A 20,740-nucleotide genomic window follows, 5' to 3' on the forward strand; every position below is an offset into this window, starting at 1 on the left:
GTTACAGCTCGGTGGAGGGGTTTCCACGAAGACTGAGTGTTGACACTGAGCTAGTGTTGTATTCATCTGTTCGTTCCTTCCTTCCGCGGTTGCACAGAAGCCGACACAAGCCCTGCCCTGGCGATGCTCACGAGCTGGCGGGAGGGGCAGTGGCTGGTCAGAGAATCACAAAATAAGTACAGAGTCACAGCTGGTAAGCGTTACAGGGAAGCATGAGAGAGAGACACCCGGGGGTGGTTTTCGTGTGTCCTCAGGGCTTTCGTAAAGCGCTCAGGTCGCGTGGCCGAATGTCTTGACAAGCTCTTGAAAGAACCACACGTCCACGGAGCAGGACGGCAGTGGACAGTGGCCATACCAGCCATTCGGGGGACGCCTCAGCGGAAGGGGGGTGGCGATTTACGTTTCTCAAGGATTTCCTAAATTCCTCCTTGGACTTATTACAGTATGTGTAATATTATTGGCTGAAGACAGATGGCGGGTCAGAGGGGACATCTTTGATGTATGGGGGAAAGTTTATTAAAACAACTTTTATGGGGAAGTTTTCTTTTTACAGATCACGGGGGTGGCTTGGGGACCATTTCTCAAAGAAATAGTGTTTGAAATGATGGTTGGATTTTCACAAAAGTCTATTTAAAAATCTTTTGTGGGGGAAGTTCTGGGAGTTTGCAGTGAAGATAGAGAATAACCTTGTTAGTCACTGGCATGAGGGTGGTTGGATGTTTGTTTTGTGCTTCGTCCTGAAGCTACGTGTGTGACATGTATCCTGTATGTGCTGTTTTGTTCGCTAAAACGAGGTTAAAGTATTTTTAGACTGGTGCTCGTTCAACCACAAAACTCGAGCGACGCGTTTTGGTGGCAGTCCTCCTGCCGACTCCGCTCGCCTTGCGCGTGGCCTTGGGCACCGGCCAGGACCCCACCCGTCACCCAGGAACACCTGCCTTGCCCAGGGCCGTGTCCCCTCGCCCCCAGAGCGACTGGCCCCTCCCTCTCGGGGTTGCCTCTCAGGGCCACTTCTTCGGGCGTGGCCAAGAACCGGGTGACAGATTGGAATTTCCCAGAGGGTTTTTACCACGAGGGGAAGAAACGAAGAGTTACAGGAACTGTAGCCCGCGTGAAGGTGACACATTTCTAGAGAAGGGCTCTGTGACTCCACGGTTGGCTGCTCTCCTCGCAGGGCCGTGCTTCCGCCACCTTGTCTGCGAGCCTGCCCGGGGTTTCGTCTGGGTTCTCCTCCCCTCATCCTCGTTCAGGGCGGGAGGCGCTGGGCACACATGCCCAAGGGAAAGGAGCAGACGGGAGCGCCTCCCTAGGGTGTGGACACATCTTCCTGCTGGAGAAAGGGAGGGCGTCACTTCCCAGGCAGGGACTCGCGGTCGGGGTCTGCGCCGGCCTTGGGGTGTCCTCTGAGCCCGCTGCCCTCTGGGCTGACGGTCACTGTCACGCCGAAGCGCCCCAGGGGGGCCAGCGGAGCCCTGAGCACGGACGCCTGGCTCCAGTGTGCTGAGAGTGCAGCCCCCCTACACAGTGACCCGGCACCCCTGCTAGGCTCCGCCCACCTCAGGGGCGTCCCCAGCCTCGCAGGTCTGGGGGCCGAGCACCAGGGCCGGTACAGGGTGTCTGCGCGTCCCAGCTGGGCTCTCCTCGGCCGCGGTGCCCGAACCGGATGTCAGGGCACAAGCACCTTGTCTGGGCGTCTGGCCAGATAAAAACGCATCCCTCCGGGAACTTGGGCGAGGTCTGGTTTTTTGTTTTTGTTTTTGATCGCAGCTGGCTCCTTGGCCGCCCGGGGTCTCGCACTGCAGTTCTGCAGAGCGTGTGTCCTCTTAACTTGCTCTCCAGCTGACGGGAGCAGATGTTCCTTTCTGCATTCTTGGTGCTCCGTTCTGAGAATGCCTCCGTTCATTTCACCGGAAGGGCTGCCGTGACTGTGTGTAATGCAGCTCCGTCGGCTCGGGCGGCCGTAAGCGAGACCCGCCTGTGTAGGCAACAGGTGAATTCGCCAAGTGGCAGCCGTGCGTGCTGGGTGCAGCGGGAGAGGGCTGGTCTGACAGCATCCGCGTTGCGGTCTGTGCCCCGGCCAGTGTCAGAACCCGTCCTTTTCTAGCCTGTGGGGAAAGCAAGGTGTGCAGGAGATCCCCCCCCCGGCCCTGGGTGGTGGTGTGGCCCTTCTCGGCCATCGCCTGGCTGGGACCCTGACAAGTCCCTCTTCCCTCCTCAAGAGATGTCCAAAAGCGTGAGGGAGCTGATATCCGTGCCCGGCTTGGCCCACGTTGTGGCACGGACGGGCTGGATGGCCTTGAGCTATTTTTGTCACTTTCTTTTGCCTTCATGGTTTCTGGCCGATGCCCAATACCACGCACACAGAATTCTAAAAGCAAAATAGAGGCTATGGGACGCTGATACTCATGCTCACCTGGAGGTTCTGGAAAGAGCTATACGGTAGCCTTATGGCATTTGGTGGCAAATCTTCAAATACCCCAGTCCCACCGAGACCCGGGTGCTGGGCAGCTGGGCTCCCTCCGGTGCCCTGTGCCAGCCCCGTGGCAAGTACAGATGGGGGTACAGTGGTTCGCTTGCCAGCAACCAAAGCTGCTTAATTGAAGAGCCAGACTCCGCATTTATTTAGCGACTCTGTGATGTAGATTTTTCTTGAGGAACGTTTAAGTCACCCAGGAGCCAAGGGTCACGTAGGTCTTTTTGTTTCTGAACGTCCTGGACTCCTAATAAGAGGTAGTGGAAGGAACGCCGCCTGCGGGGGGTGGGGGGGGCAGGAAGTCTCAGCCCCCCTCTCGGTGTTCTTTCTCCCCACCCCCACCCCCAGGCAGAGCCCCCAGACCCGCCTGGAGCCGGGCTCGAGGTCCGTGACTCAGAGCAGGTTGGGGAAGGAAGGGTGACTGACTCTCCTTGGTTTCCACGGTGACTCCCGGCCCCAAATTCTGCTATTTATTATGTGTCATCTGTGGTCGGGGCTGTTGCTCTTGGCCTGATGGTGTGAGCTGGTGCCCCACCGCGGGCGGGTGGGCGGTGGGGGTGGGGGCGCAGCCGCGTGGGCCCACGTGTGCCCGCGTGTGCCCAGGCCTAATGGGTCACGCAGGGATTTTGAAAATTCCGTTCCACCTGCTTAGGGATTTAGAAAACAGCAGAGACGAAGGGCTTCTCCGAACAGCCATGCCTGTCTGCTGCTTGCCGTCCGTGCTGGTCACCAGACAGACTTGGCGGGGGCAGCGGCCTCCCCCGAGCTGACTCCTGAGCCCGCGTGTAGCTCGGGTCCTGGGACACAGATTGGCCTCGCGTCGTAAACACGAGGCTGTGCCGCGAGTCCGCAGCGGGACGTGTGCTTTCCGAGGCCCGACTCCGAGCCCCTGCCTGGTAGGCGGCCTGCGTGACGGGCCTGGGGAGCCGGCATGGCAGCCAGTGAGCCGTGAGCCCACGTCCCGTCAGGGACAGACGCTCTGGGGCGGCCTCGAGACAGCCCCGTTCTGAGGCCCGCAGGGCGTGGTGCTGTCGGCAGACCCGCCCGCCCTCCGCAGGGCCACAGACACCAGGAGGAACTGAGACACCAGTTCCTCTGCTTCCAGATGAGGCTGTGCCGTCCCCTGACAGCGGGCGGTTCTCAGGCATGCGGGGTCACGAAGCCCTTTGTCAGTCTGGTGAAGGCGATGGGCGGATCCCTTACCAGAATCCTGTTTCTCAAGGCACAGAACAAAATGTGTAGGGCGACCAGGAAAGCCGGTCATGTCGAGATACAGTCATCAGAATATGACAGCAGATGTTACCACGTTTTGTAACCGGTCCACCAGCGGGCCTCATAAATCTCATGATTTTGAAGTAGCCGTGAATTCAGACTTGCTCTGTGGTGTCTGTAGCAGCCGCCACATGACGTGAGGGTCCCAGTGTCTCCACGTGTCCATGTTCACAATGGAAAGAAGCGCTACGTGTCACTTGCTCCATCCCGTTCACAGACCCTCTGAGCTGGCTGCGTGGATCCCTGGCTGGGAGCTCCTGGCGATGTGTCCTGGAAGGGCCCTCGGCATGGTGGGGAGCCCAGGACGCCCCCAAGGCCTGGTTTGCTGTGTGCGGGCTCAGGAGGCACGCGTCCCCAGCTGAGCCTTGAAGTGATGGCGTGCCCGTGGTCAGGGGGCCTCTGACCTGCTGGGCAGGGTAGCAGGGAGGGCGGAGGTGAGGGACGGCGGCAGGTGGCAGGGTGGGGCTCCGCAGCAGCCCTGGGAGGGGAGCACTGCAGGCTCGCGTCCTATAGATCTTGAGGCCCAGAATCTGGGCTTAGGCCCTGGTTCTGTTCTGTCTCTGCCTGCCCCCCCACCCACCCCCGTCTCTCCCCCCCCCCCCCCCCCGTGCTCCGGGTTGCTGCCTGCAGCCTAGGGTCAGATTGAGGAGATGAACTGGTCAGCGAGTCCATTGTTCTCGAGGCTGGGAGCCTGGAGGGGTGAAGGTGGGCTGTGTTTTCAGTGTGTAGGGAGAAGGGTGGGCCAGGAGGGCGCAGGGAGAAGGCGGACGCGGTGGGAGCCACATGGGTCAAGCTGTGGAGGGTGGCCCGCCTGTGCGCTGAGCCCTCCCGCTGGCCCCTGCTTCCTCTCGAGGATGTAGGGAGAGATGTTTCTACGTGGGTCGTCGGCACAGCATTTCATTTTTATAGTGAAAATTTGGAAACCACTGAAATGCATCCGCAGGAGATGGCTCAGTGAGTAATGTGGTCATTAAAGATTCATTTCGGAGAATTGCATAATATGATGTTAAATGAAAGAAGCCGGTACGAGTCTGCATGATTCTGTGTTAGCACGGGTGCACATGTTGTGTCCTATGGGTATGTAGAAGACCCACATTTCAACAGGACCATCTCCGGTGGCCTTTTGTTTTCTCCGTGTTTTTCTGTATCTTCTGTTCTAAAAACTACAGTAAATGAAAGCAGGCACCCAGTCTGTGTCTACCTTTGCAGGCAAAGACACATTGGTTCAGGGGGCCGTCACCTGTAGGTGCTGCTTTAGAAGGTGCTCCGTGAGGGGCGCCTGGGTAGCTCAGTCGGTTGGGCATCTGACTTCGGCTCGGGTCGTGATCTCATGGTTCGTGGGTTCAAGCCCCGTGTCGGGCTCTGTGCTGACAGCTCGGAGCCTGGAGCCTGCTTTGGACTCTGTGTCTCCCTCTCTCTCTGCTCCTCCCCCACTCACGTTCTCTCTCTCTCTCTCTCAAAAATAAATAAACATTAAAAAAAAAAATTTAGAAGGTGCTCCATGATCTCTAGCCAGGTGAAGAAGACAGGTGAGGGGTGGGGTATCCTGGGTCCCCCCCCCCCCCCCCCCAACAAACTCTCAGTTATCTGGTCCATCCTTCACGAGATAAGATGTATGTGAGATTTTCTGGAAGGGAGCCACCTTCTTCCTCTCGGAGGGGCTCCTAGCTGTGCGTGAAGTTGTGCTGTGGCGCCCCGCTAGTGTGGCCGGCCGTGTCTCCTCTCCCCCAGGAGACTGAAACCTGTACCCTGCTCCTGCCACAGTGCTCATCATATAGCAAAGGGGTCAGAATGTCTCTTTGGATCCTCGGTTCTGCGACCTCCCAATTCCAGGTAGGAGAGAGGAAAGGTGATTGTGTGGGTTGAAGCCTGAGCCACGGGCCTCTCGGTGGGGTTAGGGCATCACTCTCTCAGGGGCCTGAAAGATCTCCACAGCAGACCCTGCCCCAGCCTGCCCGGAGCCCATCTGCAACACCTCCTTCTGGGCACGGCGGGCACTGGTGCCCTCCTGGCCCCTCCCCTGCGCCTGCCCGGTGCCTGGAGGTGTCGCCCCAGCCCCTGCGCTGTGAGCTGTGAGCCCAGAGCCGCTGCCCTCCTCCACCTGCCTGCTGGGGGTGCTTAGGTGGCCGCAGGCAGGGGAACCTCCCAACATTGCCCACTTGCTCCTTGAGGACCCACCTGTGACCTGGCCCCCGCCCCCCAGGTGCTCTGTGCCCCACTTGCCTGCCTTTACTGCAGGGCTGAGAGTCTGTTACCCCTGCCACACCGAAGGTAGTGAGTTGGATATGAGCAGAGGCCTGAGAGAAAGTTCTTAGCAGTGTCGCTGCTGGTGGTTTGTCCTCATGGAGGCCTGCGCCGATAGGCCCTGAGCTGCTGGGGCGCCTCCCACCCCCACCCAGGGCACCCACCCGTTTGAGGACGTCCAGCAGACCTTCACTTGTCTCCTCTGGTCACCCCAGTTCCTTGTCCCTCGTTTCCGTCCCATACGGAGGCGGAGAGTGGGACCAGAGCTCCACCCTGCCGAGGGGGCTGCCGGGGCCAGGGTCCCACAGCCTGATCTGGGACCCTCCTCTGACAGGTTGGTGACAGTCTGGACCCCGTGGGGTGGGTTTCTCTAGGATCACGCCATCCCGCAGAAGCCTCGCTTCAAACGCAAGGACAAGCCAGCCTTCCATGGCTTCTGGAAAAAACACCCAAACTTCCTGGTTGCTGCGGCCCAGTTACTCATACAGGAAGTCGATTACTCATTCACTATGCTTCCCTTTCACTGATTGAGATGTGTCTCTAAAAATGGATCTTTTAAACACACGTGCTGACTTATGGGTAGCAGCTCCTCACACACTCGTGGCCCGCGTTCCCTGACGCCTTCAGGCTCTCGGGCTCCCTGCCCCCAGGACCTGCCCCGTCGGGAGTGGGGGCTGGCGGAGGAGTCGGTGACGGCCGACAGTCGCCCTCCCCCTCAACTGGGTCTCTTCCAGCTGTGACCATCCGGGGCTCCTGGGTGAGAAGGGAGGGGCTGCCCTCCCGTCCCCCCCGGATCCTGCCCCCCCAGTGTGGAGGGAGCGCCGACGGTTCCCAGCGGAACTGTCTGTGGAGCCACAGGCGGGGGGCGCGGCCACTTGGGGGGGCGGAGGGTGCGGGCCTGGGCGTCGCCGCACAGCTTTCAGGGGAAGCTGGAAGCCGGATTTCTCGGTGAAGGATGGAGAAGCTGGGGAGGGGGAGAACCTGGAAGGTCGGGAGGATGGCCTGGCCTGGCACGGGCTGGCCGGCTTGGCCACAGCTGGGGCGGAGGTGGTGTCTTCCTGCAGGGCCGGGTTGGGGGCCAGGTCCCTGCTGAGCGGACCCTCGGAGCCATGGCCGCGCTGTGGTGGCTCCCAGATCCTCCTCCTCCTCCTCCTCCTCCTCCTCCTCCTCCTCCTCCTCCTCGGGCTCTCACTCACTCAGCGGATGTTGACGGTGCCCGTGGCTGCGGAGGCCGCGACAGGCACTGCGCCTCTCCGGAGCCCCTGCTCGCCAGTACCCGGCCCGGTGGGCTCGGGGTCCCCCTGGTCCCCCTGCCCCCGCTGCTCCGCGCTGTGGCGTATCTGCAGTCAGACTCTGTTCCTGCTGCAGAACCGGCGAGGGGAAGGGGGCCGCGGGCCGGGTGTGCTTGGACAGTTCATCTCTAGGCGATACTGGAATTAATTTTCAGAGTCAGTCTGTGTCAACTGTGGTGAAGGTGTGCGTGCTGTGCAGCATTTGGCTTCCGGCAGCATTTGGTTTTCACGCTGGAACGTCATCCACCTGTTGGGGCCAAGAGCTGACCGTCCCGCGAGAGTGACCTTACCCCCGTGTGCCGTCCTGCCCCTTCCTCACGCACGGGCGCTTCTGGGCAGCGTCACCAGCGCTGGGTCCTCTCTGGCGTTTGGTTCGCGAGTCCCGCTTGTCTTGGCACTCCATGCTCCAGGCTGACTCTGTAAAGTACAAAAACGGATCTGAGATCTCTCCTAGGATTGAGGCTGGGCAGGGAGGCATAAGACTGCTGGGGCCTCGGGGCACCTGGGTGGCTCAGTCGGTTAATCGCCACACTCTTGGTTTTGGCTCAGGTCATGATCCGGCAGTTCATGGGTTCGAGCCCCACGTCAGGCTCTGCACTGAAGCATGGGGCCTGCCTGGGATTCTCTCTCTTCCTTTCTCAGCTCCTCCCCTGCTGTGCTCGCTTTCTCTGAAAATAAATAAACAAACAAACTTAAAAAAAATAAAGCTGCTGGGGCCTCGCCCTACTCTGCTTTGAAAAGTCTTAGAGCTTTCACTTGTGATTGTATACTCCATACGTCTTCCCATGAGCTCTCAGTATTTTCATTATTAAAAGCTAGAAGCGGGGCGCCTGGGTGGCTCAGTCGGTGAAGCATCTGACTTTGGCTCAGGTCACGATCTCGTGGTTTATGGGTTCGGGCCCCACTTCGGGCTCTGTGCTGACAGGTCAGAGCCTGGAGCCTGATTCCGATTCTGTCTCCCCCTCTCTGCTCCTCCCCCAGTCACGCTCTCTCTCAAAAATAAACAAACATTAAAAAGAAATTTAAAAGCTAGAAGCAAGGAAGAAATATCTTGTGAAGTTATATATTTCATGAATGTGTTACCATTGCGTTTTTTTCTGCTGCTTTCATTAATACAAGTCAGTGGACAGTTTTCCATGTTTTCCATGGCACATGTGTGAGGAATTCGTGCTTTGCAGGTGGGGGAAGTAGGTCCAAGCAGAGAACTGGGCTCCAGGCATCTCTGTGCCAGCGGTTAGATAGGAGGCAAGTAAAATCACCCGCGTCTGCCGGGCCGGATGGCTGCTCGAGGCAGGAGGAAGTCTTGGCTCAGAGTTGGGCACCACCACTCTCTGTTGCCGTCTGAGCCTTGCACGGCTTCGCTTTTCAAAGGGAGCACCTTTGCTCCGTGACCGTGACACACAGTGAAGTATGTGAAAGCCCCTCGTAAACTGGAGAGCCCTTCAGTGCAGATACGACTCTGCTCCCTGGAATGGACCCTGGGCACCAGATGCCTCTGGCTCTGTGGCTGGACATTTCCTGGGGCACAGGTGTCACTTCTGTGGTTTAACTGCGCTCCTGTATTCACAAGATTCCCCTCACTGGCTAGGCGTCCCCTGAGAGCGGGGACCGTGTGCTAGCGGGCTCTCCTCAGGGGACAGAGCTGGGCAAGAGTGGAGCCCACCCCCGGACACGGTCAGGGTCTGTAGTGCAAAGGGTCCCGTGTGAGCTGCACTTACGAGCAGTGAACAACGCCTAATCTGTCAGATGACACTCAGACACTGTCCTGGGAGGCGACACGTGGGTTATATCTGTCTCCCCGGTCCCAGGAGCATCACCCAGCCCCCAAGGGACATGCGAGCGTTGCTGTGGCAGGGACGGTGTGTTGTGTGCAGGTCTGTAGATACCATTGTCTAGGGTTGTAGGTGCTCAGTGAGACAGACCTGCAGGTTTCCGGATGGTGTAACTCAGGGAGATTAATAACCTTTAAGCATGTTCATTTTCTCATCGAAAACAAGACAGAAAACGATTCGAGAACTCTGGGTTTTTCTAGGTCATAAATGCAGTAAAAACAGTTTATTTTTAGTAGCCGTCATTTGTTTCTAGTAAATGTCAGTAGGGACTGAAGTACATGGATTTTTTTTTATAGAGGATTTAAAAAAAAAGAAAACGTGAGCAAAAATTAAGAGTATTCTGTTATTGGAAAAATTTTTAATTGGTTTTTTTCTAAGCGGCAGTTTGGACTTTACTAACAGAATTGCTGAACATTTGAATTGGGATGAAGTTTCTTTCTACTGTCTGTGGGAGGGTTGGGGGCAGGAGGGAACATTCCTTGATTAAATCAACGGCTTAAATAGGAATGAAGGAGGGACACCACCTTGATGACTTTCGTCCCTTTAGTTACATATGGGTAGTGCCCTGTTGGCATTGTCTCCTTTTCTGATAATTAACGTTGCCCCATCTTTCTTGTCTCTCGTATGCAAAGAAGGAACATCAGTATACACAGCAAATACACAGTGAGTTACTACAGCGCTTTAAAAAAAAATTTTTTTTATGTTTGTTTATTTTTGAGAGAGAGACAGTGAGAGCGTGAGTGGGGGAGGGGCAGAGAGAGAAGGAGACACAGAATCTGAAGCAGGCTCCAGGCTCCGAGCTCTCAGCACAGAGCCCGACGCGGGGCTCGAACCCATGAACCGTGAGATCATGACTTGAGCCGAAGTCAGACGCTTAACCGATGGAGCCACCCAGGCGCCCCAGCTCTTCTTTTTTTCTTTTTTCTTTTCTTTTTTTTTTTTTTTTTTTTTTTTTTTTTTGAGAGAGAGAGAGCATGAGCAGGGGAGAGGAGCAGAGGGAGAGAGAGAATCTGAAGCAAGGTCCACATTCAGCTTGGAGTCCGATTTGGGGCTCGATCCCACAATCCTGGGATCATGAGCTAAGCTGACATCAAGAGTTGGCCGCTCAACCGACTGAGCCACCCGGGCGCCCCTCCAGTGCATTTTAAGTAAAGAATTGGTTTGTGTTGAGACCCCTTCCTTTGTGGAAATGTGGCATCGGTCTGTTGCAGAGAAGGGGTGAGCTGTGGTTTCCAGGGGCGGGAGAGATCGCGCGGAAAGTGGAGTCCTCGTGTCGACCCCAACACAGCCGTCCGTCCAAAGCCGCTGGAGTACCTGCTGCCACGTGGGGAGTGGTGCTTGGGGCCAGGTGTGGCCGGGTGCGTGCACGCGTGTTGATGTCAGGAAGGCTCGGCTTTCTTGTCTCTTGAGGTCCTAAACATCCTCCTTCCTACTTCGGTGGTCCATCGTAAGGACGCTTTCAGAGTGACTTTGGCATCCCTCCCTTACCTGTCTGAACCCCAGCTTCCGGAGCTTGACCAGGTGTTTCTGGCCTCTTCTTGTGCACCAGGTGCTTTCAGGCCCTCGGGGAGGCAGACCGTCCTCAAGTCGCTCAGGTCCAGCTGGAGAGGCGGCTGGGATTCCAGCTCAGCGTAGCAGATTTATCCTGGAGATGTGAACAAGGCAGGCTAGAGACAGGAGAAGTAGGGAGCTGTGAAGAGTGAGGCTGGTCCTCAGGGTCGAGGAGGTCTTGGGTTGAGCGGCCAGAGACCAGGCTGAGGCCAGGCCTCGCAGACGTGAGGGCTCCTTGTTACAGCTGGGCAGCCGTGGAGGTGCTTGGACCCGTGGAGATCGGACCCTCTGGCCTGGAGGGCGGAAAGTGGTGGGGGTTTGCCTGGATGCCGAGACCCCGTTAGCAGACTTCCCTAACTGCCTGTCAGGGTGAAACGGGGCCCCGAGCAGGGGCAGAGAGGGATGGATAGGAACGGATGGATTCCAGAGGAAGCAGGTAAAATGAGGACAGTTGTGTGTTCGGCTGTGCGTGCAGATCGTGTGGGAAAGGTCATGGTAGGGGGTGGGCCACGGCCTCACCGATGGAGGCACGAACTGTGGTTTAATTGTGGATGCAGCGTCAACCGTCTGTGAGCCTATATGAGAGATGACGGGGGCTGGGGAGAGAAAACCCAACGTTCCAAGGATCTGGGCAGAGCAAGGGAGGAACAGCCTGGAAAGGGAGGACATGGTGTAGTGTCACGCGTCACCGAAGGGCAGAGGGTCCCCGGAGCCTGGCAGTTAGGGGGTCTGGGTGATGGCGCAGACCTGGCGAGGGCCAGGGGCACGAGAGTCAGGGTTTCCCAGGAAACGGGTGGACACAAGGCAGGAGGAGGCCAGGATGAGCGTATGGGGGGCACGTGGGACAGCGGGGGTCCTCGAGGGCTGGGAGGGGCGGGTCACTCACAGGAGGGGCTCGCGAGCGCTCTGGGAAAGCGGGTGTTTCTCTGTGTAACGGGCGTTCTCTTGGCCGTTCCAGTGCTCGCGCCTCCTGCGCCGCCACCGCCACCCATCCAAGGATATGCCTTCAAGCCTCCACCCAGACCCGACTTCGGGACCTCCGGGAGAACAATCAAGTTACAGGCCAACTTCTTTGAAATGGACATTCCAAAAATTGACATCTACCATTATGAATTGGATATCAAGCCGGAGAAATGCCCGAGGAGAGTCAACAGGTATTCCGTCCTCTCATCCCTCATCGGTCTCGACCGGCTGACGCGGGTCCCGGCGTTAAAGTAATCGACCCTTCCGTTCCGGCAGCTCCTTCCCCGGAGGTGTCCCTTGGCGTTTCCTTTTTGAAAAATGTTTTGTGTGTTTCCTTGTGTCTGGATACAGTTGTCAAGTGAGCTTTGACGAACGTGTGCACGTGCCCGTTGCCTCCTGCCCTCTCCATCGATCCCAGCGCTAAGGCCAGTGCTCCGCGTCCCTTTGTTCTGTCCCTTTCTGCCCTGTGAGATCGTCTCGCCCCACCTGCTCCCTAGACTCGGCCTGGTGTTTGTGGGACTGACCCGCACTGCCGTGTATTAATAGCCTCTTATTTTTATCGCCGAGGAATATTTCGTGATTTCTTTATTCATTCTCCTGTCGGACGCTCGGGCTGTCTGGGCTTTGCCACGATGAACGTTGTTCTTCCAGTCTTTTGGGGACGTGCATTTTCGTTTCTCTGAGATGAATACCCGGGAGGGAAATTGCTGGATCCCAGCGTGGGTGTAGGCTTAGCTGCACGAGAGGCCGCCAGAGTGGTCGCACCGGCCTCATTCTCCCGCGGGTGGCGTGGGGCCTGCGCGCCCCCGTCCCGCTCAGCACAGGGGATGGCCAGGCTCTTGGAGTTTCGCGTTTCAGTCTCATGGTTTCTCTTTGGGGGTTTTAATTTCCATTTCCTGGTAACTAGTGAGTTGAGCACCTTTTCATGTGCTTATAACCGTAATTACGTTATGTTTACACGTTATGTAGTGTCACGTAGTGTTTCTAATAAAGTGTCTGTCAAAGCCTCTTCCCTGGCTTGTCTCTTTGTTCCTGATTTGTAGGAGTTTTTTACTATATTTAAGGTCCAGGTCTGTAGTATTGGGAGTGTTTTCCCCTGGTTTGCGGCTTGTCATTTCACTTTTTTTTTTTTTTTTAATATTTATTTTTGAGAGAGAACAGGAGAGAGAGAGAGCGAAGGAATAAGCAGGGGAGGGACAGAGAGAGACACACACACACACACACACACACACACACACACACACACGCACACACAGAATCCTGGAGCAGGCTCCAGGCTCCAAGATGTCAGCACAGGGCCCGGCGTGGGGCTCAAACCCACAATGCATGAGATCATGACCTGAGCCAAAGTTGGGCACTTAACTGACCGAGCCCCCCGGGCGCCCCTGCTGATTCACTTTCTAAATGGTGTCTTTCAATGAGCAGAATTTTGTAAGTTTGTTGACATCCAATCTATAAAATTTTGAAAATAGTTACCATATTATGTGTTCTCTCCAAAAAATCTTTGCCTATCTGAAGGGTACAGGTACTCTTTCTTTTTTTTTTTTTTTTTTTAAGCAGACAATTTGGGCTTGTTTTTTTATTTAGGCCTGTGATCCATCTTGGATTAATTTTTGTCTGTGGTGGGAGGTAAGGGTCTGTTTCACCATCGATTTACCTGGGCCCCCTTGGGGGGGGGGGGCGGTAAATCAATTGATTGTCAGTTGCTACCAGAAAGTTGCCTGGAATTTTTTTTATCGTGATTGCTTTGAAACTGTAGATAAATTTGGGGAAAGTGGATACTGTTGAATCTTCTGGTCCACACACATGGCTATGTTTTCCATTCATGAGGTCTACTTTAATTTCTTGCAGAACTTACTCATACTTTTCATCATAGAGGTCTTCCGTTTTGTTTATTCTAAGTGTGCTGTGTTCTTTGATGTTACTACAAATTGTATTTTAAAATTGCATTGTCCACGAGGGAAGTTTCTCAGGAGGGAGTGACTGCTGACAAGTACGGGGTTTCTTTTTGGAGTCATGACAGATGTTCAAAACCTAGATTGTGGTGCTCTAAGGGAGACAAAAACCCTGTGAAATAGATACTAAAACCATTTAATTGTGCACTTTCAAGATGTTAAAAAAGTTTTTTTGTTACTTTTGAACAAAGATGGTTTTACTTTTTTCCAGTTTCTAAAGCATTTTATTTTTTACTTTATTGCAATGGCTAAGAAATCCACTATGAATAATGGTGAATGGATGTGGTGAAAACAGACATCCTTTCCTTGTTTCCACTCTTAAGGGGGAATCATTCATTCTCTCACCTGTAGTGTATTCTATTAGTCGCAGGATTTTCTTAGAGACCCTTTATCAGACCGAGGGAGTTCCCTCCCTGATTTGCTGAGAAGTATTCTCATCATTGGGTGTTGAATTCTGTCAAATGCTTTGTCTGCATCTCTTGGGATGATCATATAGTTTTTCTTCCTTTTTTCCTACCTCCTATTAATGAGGTGTATTAATTACATTGATTTTTTTTATGTTAGAGTGGCTGGATTTTCTCAGAGTTAAGATGTATTATTTTATATACATCGTTAATCATGACTTATTATTTTTATAAACTGCAGTACTTTGTTAGCATTTTGTTGTGAATTTTTGTGCCTCTGCTCCTGAGAGACATGGGTGTTACTTTTCTTGTTAGGTTTGATAGCAGGGGCATGTGGCATTGTGAAAAGCTGGGACATGTTCCCTCCTCCTCCCAAAACTCCCAAGAGGAAAGATAGATAGGTGTAATTTCCTTCTTAAATGTTCCACTGACTTTGTCATTGAAATCGTTTGGACCTGGAGTTTTCTTCGTACGGTTTAATTTCTTTATTAGGTACCAGGCTGTGCAGAATTTTCTCTGTGTGTCTGTTTGGGCAGTTTGCGTCTTTCAAGGCATCTGTCCATTTTCTGTAAGTTGTTGAATTTACTGGTGCAACATGGTGCCTGTGTTCCTTTAATGTTTGTAGGACGTGTGGTGAGAGTCTTGTTCATTCCTGGTATTTTATTTTTTTAACGTTTATTTTTGAGAGAGAGCATGCACGCGTGCGCACACACACACACACACGCACACACACACACACACAAGTAGGGGAGGGGCAGATAGAGAGGACGCAGGCTCCAGGCTCTGAGCTGTCAGCACACAGCCCGACGCAGGGCTCAAACCCATGAAGTGCGAGATCATGACCTGAGCTGGTCAGACGCTTAAGCGACTGAGCCACCCAGGCGCGCCTCATTCCTGATACTTTAAATTTGTCTTTTTTCTCTTTTACCTTGATCAACTTTGCTAGGGTTTGTCAATGATATTCATGTTTTCACAGAAACAGCTTTTTTACTTTGTTGATTTTTCTCTTTTGTTGAATCCACCCGTCTGTCCGTTTTCTTTTCTCTGATATTTATTATCCTTCTATTCATTTTGAGGTTAGATCATCAAATTTAAACCTTCCTTCTTTTCCAATCCATTTGTTTAAAGCTATAAATGTCCCTCTGAGCCTGATTGTAGCTATAGCCCACGGATTTTGATACATTCTAATTTTAATTCAAAATATTTTCCATTTTCTTGTGAATTCTCTATAATCTATGGGGTTTTGTTGTTTTTAGAGATGTGTTCAAATTTTAACTCTTTGGTGTTTTGTTTTGTTTTGTTTTTGGTACGTGTTGATATTGATTGCTAATTTAATTCCACAAACCATAACCATAAAGTTTAGAGAACATACTCTGTAGGATTTCAGCCTTTTGAAATCTGTTGGGACTTATTTTATGGCTAAGTATGCGATTTATCTTGGTAAGTGTTATTCATCCGGTTGAAGAGAATGTGTGTCCTGTGCTTGGCGGGTGTGGGGATTTGAGTAGTAGTTGGCGTTGGTCTGTAGCGTCACGACAGTTCTTTATCTCCGTCCTCGTCGTATTGTCCGAGTATGGTGTGGGTTTTGTCTGTTTCTCCCTTTAGTACTGTTTTTGTTTGCTGTGTTTCAAAGCTCTGTTATTAGGGGTACACATTTTTATGTTTTTTGTCTTCTGTGATAAACTGAACCCTTTATCACTAGGAAGTGTTCTCTGTATTTTGTAATTCTGATTATTAATACAATCTCATGGCCATTCTTAAGCTTGCTGTTTAGCTGATGTACAACTTTGTACAAGCTTTTACACCCTCAGCCTGTGTGTGTACATACTCCAAGTGTGTCCCTTGTAGATATCATGTAATGGGGACTTCCTTTATTTCTTGATTTTATCGGGTATGTTATGTTTGCTTAAATGTAACATAAATTTAAATTTAATTTTTTGTGGTTGCTATTTTTTTAAATTTCTATATCTGTGTTTTTTATTCTTTTATTTTAAATGCCTATTTATTTTGAGTGAGACTGGGGCAGGAGGGCAGAGAGAGAGAGAGAGAGAGAGAGAGAGCGAGTGCGAATGCCAGTCAGGCTCCACATTGTCAGCATAAAGCGCCACGTGGAGCTCAATCTCCCAAATCGTGAGATCTTGACCTGAGCTGAAATCAAGAGTCGGACGCTTAACTGCCTGAGCCACCCAGATGACTCCCCTGTGAGAATTTTATAGTGATATAATTCTACTTACTCCTCTGTCCTTTTGCTATTGTTGTCATGCATTTTACTTCTTTATTCATTATGAATTCCATGGTGCAATGCTGCTCTTTTAAAGAAATTGGGAAAATGGTCTGTTCAGCCACAAATGAGCCTTACTTGGCTCTCTGCGGATCCGGGTTCTCACCTGGCGTCGTTCCCTTCCAGCCTGAAGAATGCCTTTTAGCCCTTCTTGTTATGCAGGTGGGCCCGTGATGAATTCTTCCAGCACCTTTTTGAGATCTACAAATGTGTTTATTTCCTCTTTATCTTTGAAGGATATTTTGCTGGAGGATATTGAATTCCAAATTGACATTTTTTCCCCCAACACCTTAAAGTTGTCATCTTCATTAAAGTTTTAATCTTCATTATTTCAGATGAAGTTTCAGTTTACTTTTCTTCCTGTACTTCTCCTGTACATAATTTGTCCTTTTTCCTCTGAATATTTTGTTTTAATTTTGCTTTTCAGCAGTTTGGGGTGCCTAATTGTGATTTTATTTTTCTTTTTCCTTCTTGGTGTTTTCTGGATTTGAATGCTGATATCTTTCATGAAATTTGGGTGGAATGCTATCATTTCTTCAAATACTTTTTCTGCCCCATTTTCTTCTCTATAGGATTGCAGTTATGTGTATTCTAGGCCATTTTTATGTTGTCTCCCGATCATTGAGCCTGTGATTTAAAAAAAAAAAAAAAAAATCTTTTCTTCCTCTTTCTTCAATTCAGGTAACTTTATTGATGTCTTTAAGATCACTTTACCTCCCCCGCCCCTTTTGTAGCATCCAGTCTTCTGTACGATCGTCTAATGATAGTTTTTCAATTAGATAGTGTGCTTTTCAGTTTTAGCTTTTTCATTTGGTTCTTTTTCATAGTTTATATCCTTTGCTAAGTTTCCCCATCTGTTCACTCATTGTTCCCACCTTTTTCTTCATGACTTCTTGAATGTCCTTACAGTAATAGCATATGTATGAGCAGTCCTTGTCTGCTAATTACAACATATGGGTCATTTCGGGATCTGTTTCTATTGACGGGTTTTACCTTAGATTACATATCACCTTTTTTGCTTATTTACACACATAGTACGTTTTTGTTGCTGTTGAACATTACGTGTGTTACATTGAGGGAATCTGGCTTTTGCTCTCTTCTCTGGTACCCTGCCCACAAATCCCGACTTCTGTAGTCCTAGACTGTCCTCCCTGTCTCCTCAGTGCAACAAGACTGTCCTCTCTGCTGCACCTTCCTCCCGTGTTGTGGTTTGTAAACCGCTCGCAGGCGGAGTGGATGTGTGGCTTACCTCACGCGTTTCCCTTCCCTCAATAATCACAGTCTCAAACTGCCTCTTTTTCAATGCCGGAAATAGCTGTCTTGTTTTTCTCTAGTTCTGTAGTTGTTGAGGGTAGAGGGATAAGTTCAATACCAATTACTTTGTCATGATCAGAGATCAGATTCTCAGTTGCAGTTTAAGAACTTAAATTGGTTTCCCAGTTTGTGATAGTGCCCTCTAAAGTGCTCTTTGCTGTAATGTTTTTTGTTTTTTGTTTTTTTTTCCCTGATTACAAACTTTGTAAGAGAAAGAATATTTGGGGATTCAGTTCCCTTATCTATAAAACCAAACAGTCGGATTTGCTCACTGTGACCGGTACACATTGGTCCAGGCTCTTTAGAGGGTTATTGGGTGTGAATATTAGAATAAAAATAGTATATACCTTCTGACCCACCAATTCTACTTCTAAGTATTTATCCCAAGAAGGTATGGCTCCAAAGAGACCGTACTCGATGGTCATATAAGATCCTTTAAAACATGTGCTTACTAAAAAACGTGTTTCTGAACAAAAACATTGGGCACGGCTGGTTTAAACACCTTTTTTTTTTTTTTTTTACTGGAAGTGTCTTCTGTGCTCTGAGACTCTCCCTGAGTGGGTTTGTGCGTCGTTGACTTTCCTGGAGACAAACACGTGTGTGGATCAGTGATGTGAACGCACTCTGGGAGGTGGAACACGGAGGCGTGAGTAACCACGCACATTTCTGGGCTTTTTATTCATGTGGTGGCGTTTGGGCTCTTAGGTGATGAACCGCACTGTACAGGACGTTTCCTTTCATGAGGGAGGCATGACTAAGACGTTGTCATCTGGCAGCAGGAAAAGGCTGCTGGTGATTGAAACGCTATGTCTTTGACTGCACTGCTACGTTCTTGGAGTTACGTCCACAAGGTTCTAAAGTCACCCAGTATTTGGAAATTCCCTCAAGTCACACAAGTAGGTAATAAAGGTGGGGCGCGGACTGCATTTTCGTGGCCAAGGCCAGCCCACTTACCGGCATGCCTTGCTTCCCCCTGGGTTGGGGGCCAGCCTGAGCCTCGCTGCCTACTTAAATGTGTGAGCCTTCAGGATTCTCTACTTCACTCTTCCTTCTGGTGGACTTTGGCTAAGGTCCAATCCCAAGATTGTTATCAACCAGAATAGCATAGGGAGAAGTTGGGTGTAAGTTCTGGTGCTGCCAAAGCCCACCTTCACTTAACCCTAACACCTTCTAACTTATTCCGTCCTTCTTCCAACCTTGCTTCCAGCATGACCAGCCAGCATTTATGAAGCCTCCAGTCGTGAGGCAGGTACTGTGGCACCGGGGGTGCGGTGTGGGCCGGCTAGACCCTGTCCGTGTCCCTCGTGGGGAAGAGTCCAGCCAGCGGCCTCTAGGACCCCAGGCGTGCGCTGCCGGAGGGAAGCTCGGGGCGGAGCAGGAAGGCGGCAGATGAGCACGGAGCTCAGCCTGTGGTCTGACTGTGAAGACGGTCTTCACAGCCTGTCCTTCCTTCCGCACGGCTGTCTCTGGGCAGCAGGGACCAGGTCTTAACTCTGAGTTCTTAAAACTCCGTGTAGTGCGTGTGGTAGATGTTTAGGAGGTTCAGCCTGAAGCTCTGTGCGAGGCTGAGTGAAACATGCCGTCCGTCTGTGTTGCGATGAGTCACAGTGAGTCCTGGCCTCGTGCGCCCTCCGTGTCTGGCCTTCCCATCCCCCACCGTTCACTGAGTGGCTGCTGTAGGAGGGATTGAGTAGAAGGCAAGGTACCTCTTCCCCAGAGGCCTCCAGTATCATTGTGGGTACAGAGATGGTCACCCAGGATGGTCAGAGCGCGGCGCTGGTCTGGGTCGTGTGGGCCCTGCCACCTGGAAGCCTTCCCAGGGGGTCAAAATCAGCATTCTGCTCAGTAGCCCAGGACGGACTACGGAAAGAAGGTGTGTTCCCTGTCTTCTGACTGCCCTTTCCTTCTGTTTCCCTTGGGCTCTGTTATGTGGCCCTGGGAGGACACTGCAGAAGTGATCACTCTGTGGGGGGTGTGCGTGTGTGTGCGTGTGCGCAAGTGGTGGGAGGGTGGGGCGGTGCAGCATGACTGTGTCATTTGCAGCCTGCTGTTTGCTTCGGGCACTGTCCACTAGAGGGGCTGAATGTTGGTCCAGACTTTTTAGAATGTGGTTTGGAGTATATGTTAAAATAGTATGTATATTCTCTACTACTTTTTCTTTCTTTTTTTTTTTTTTAAGTTTATTTGTTTTGAGAGAGAACACAAGTGGGAGAGGGGTAGAGAGAAAGGGAGAGAGAGGGAATCCCAAGCAGGCTCCACGCTGTTAGTGCAGAGCCTGATGTGGGGCTCAAACTCATGAACTGAAACCAAGAGTCAGATGCTTAACCAACTGAGCCACCCAGGCCCCCCCGTATACCCTTCACTTCTAAGTATTTATCCCAAAGAGAGGTGTACAAGGATGTCTAATATTGTGATGGAAAAAAAAAACAAACCATCTACATGTCCGTAGGGATGGAACCATGGACACGTCGGTCGGTAGGGGCGGAACCATGGACACGTCGGTCGGTAGGGGCGGAACCATGGACACGTCGGTCGGTAGGGGCGGAACCATGGACACGTCGGTCGGTAGGGATGGTTAAGTAAACATCCTGTGCGGTGCAGTGCAACTGTGGACAACAGTGCAATGGAGTTTCACGTGTGAACGTGCAGTCTGGAAACAGACAACTAGGTCATAAGTGGCTTGTTAATATGACTTTATGTTATGAGACACGGTAACATCTCTATTTCTAGACTTGATGGCCACTTTGTATGTAGTGACAAGGCAAGGTCTCAAAGGCACCTAGTGGGAAGACAGCAAACTCCAGAAGGGTCTGTTTGATGCCATATGTTTGAAAAATAATGATACACTGTATTTCTTTTTATGTACCTACATATTTATGTAAATGCATGGGTTTGAAAAAGGATAAAGTCGCTTTGGAGAGGAGGATTGGGATGCGGAGGTAGTCTGGGCAGACTTCCAGCATGATCCATATTCGAAATTGGCAGTGCTGACGTGGTCATGCAAAACTTGTGTCGCTCGAGATGAACAAAGGAATGCATTGTTTTTTTAAAGAGAAAACTTGCCCATGGGGCACCTGGGTGGCTCAGTTGGTTAAGCATCCAACTTCTGCTCGGGCCACGATCTCACAGTTCATGAGGTCGAGCCCCGCACGTCGGGCT

The 20,740-nt window shown here is 51.8% G+C and overlaps 1 protein-coding gene across 1 annotated transcript in view; it reads left to right on the forward strand.

Annotated features, from left to right (window-relative positions):
• Positions 1-20,740, forward strand: part of AGO2 (argonaute RISC catalytic component 2) — a 93,902-nt gene that overhangs the window by 38,342 nt on the left and 34,820 nt on the right. The window contains exon 2 of the mRNA XM_032591972.1: positions 11,623-11,879. Coding sequence (XP_032447863.1) covers positions 11,623-11,879 — 257 coding nt within the window. The remainder of the gene's footprint in view (positions 1-11,622; positions 11,880-20,740) is intronic.

This window comes from Lynx canadensis, chromosome F2 (genome assembly GCF_007474595.2).
Source record: "Lynx canadensis isolate LIC74 chromosome F2, mLynCan4.pri.v2, whole genome shotgun sequence".
NCBI lineage: Eukaryota > Metazoa > Chordata > Mammalia > Carnivora > Felidae > Lynx > Lynx canadensis.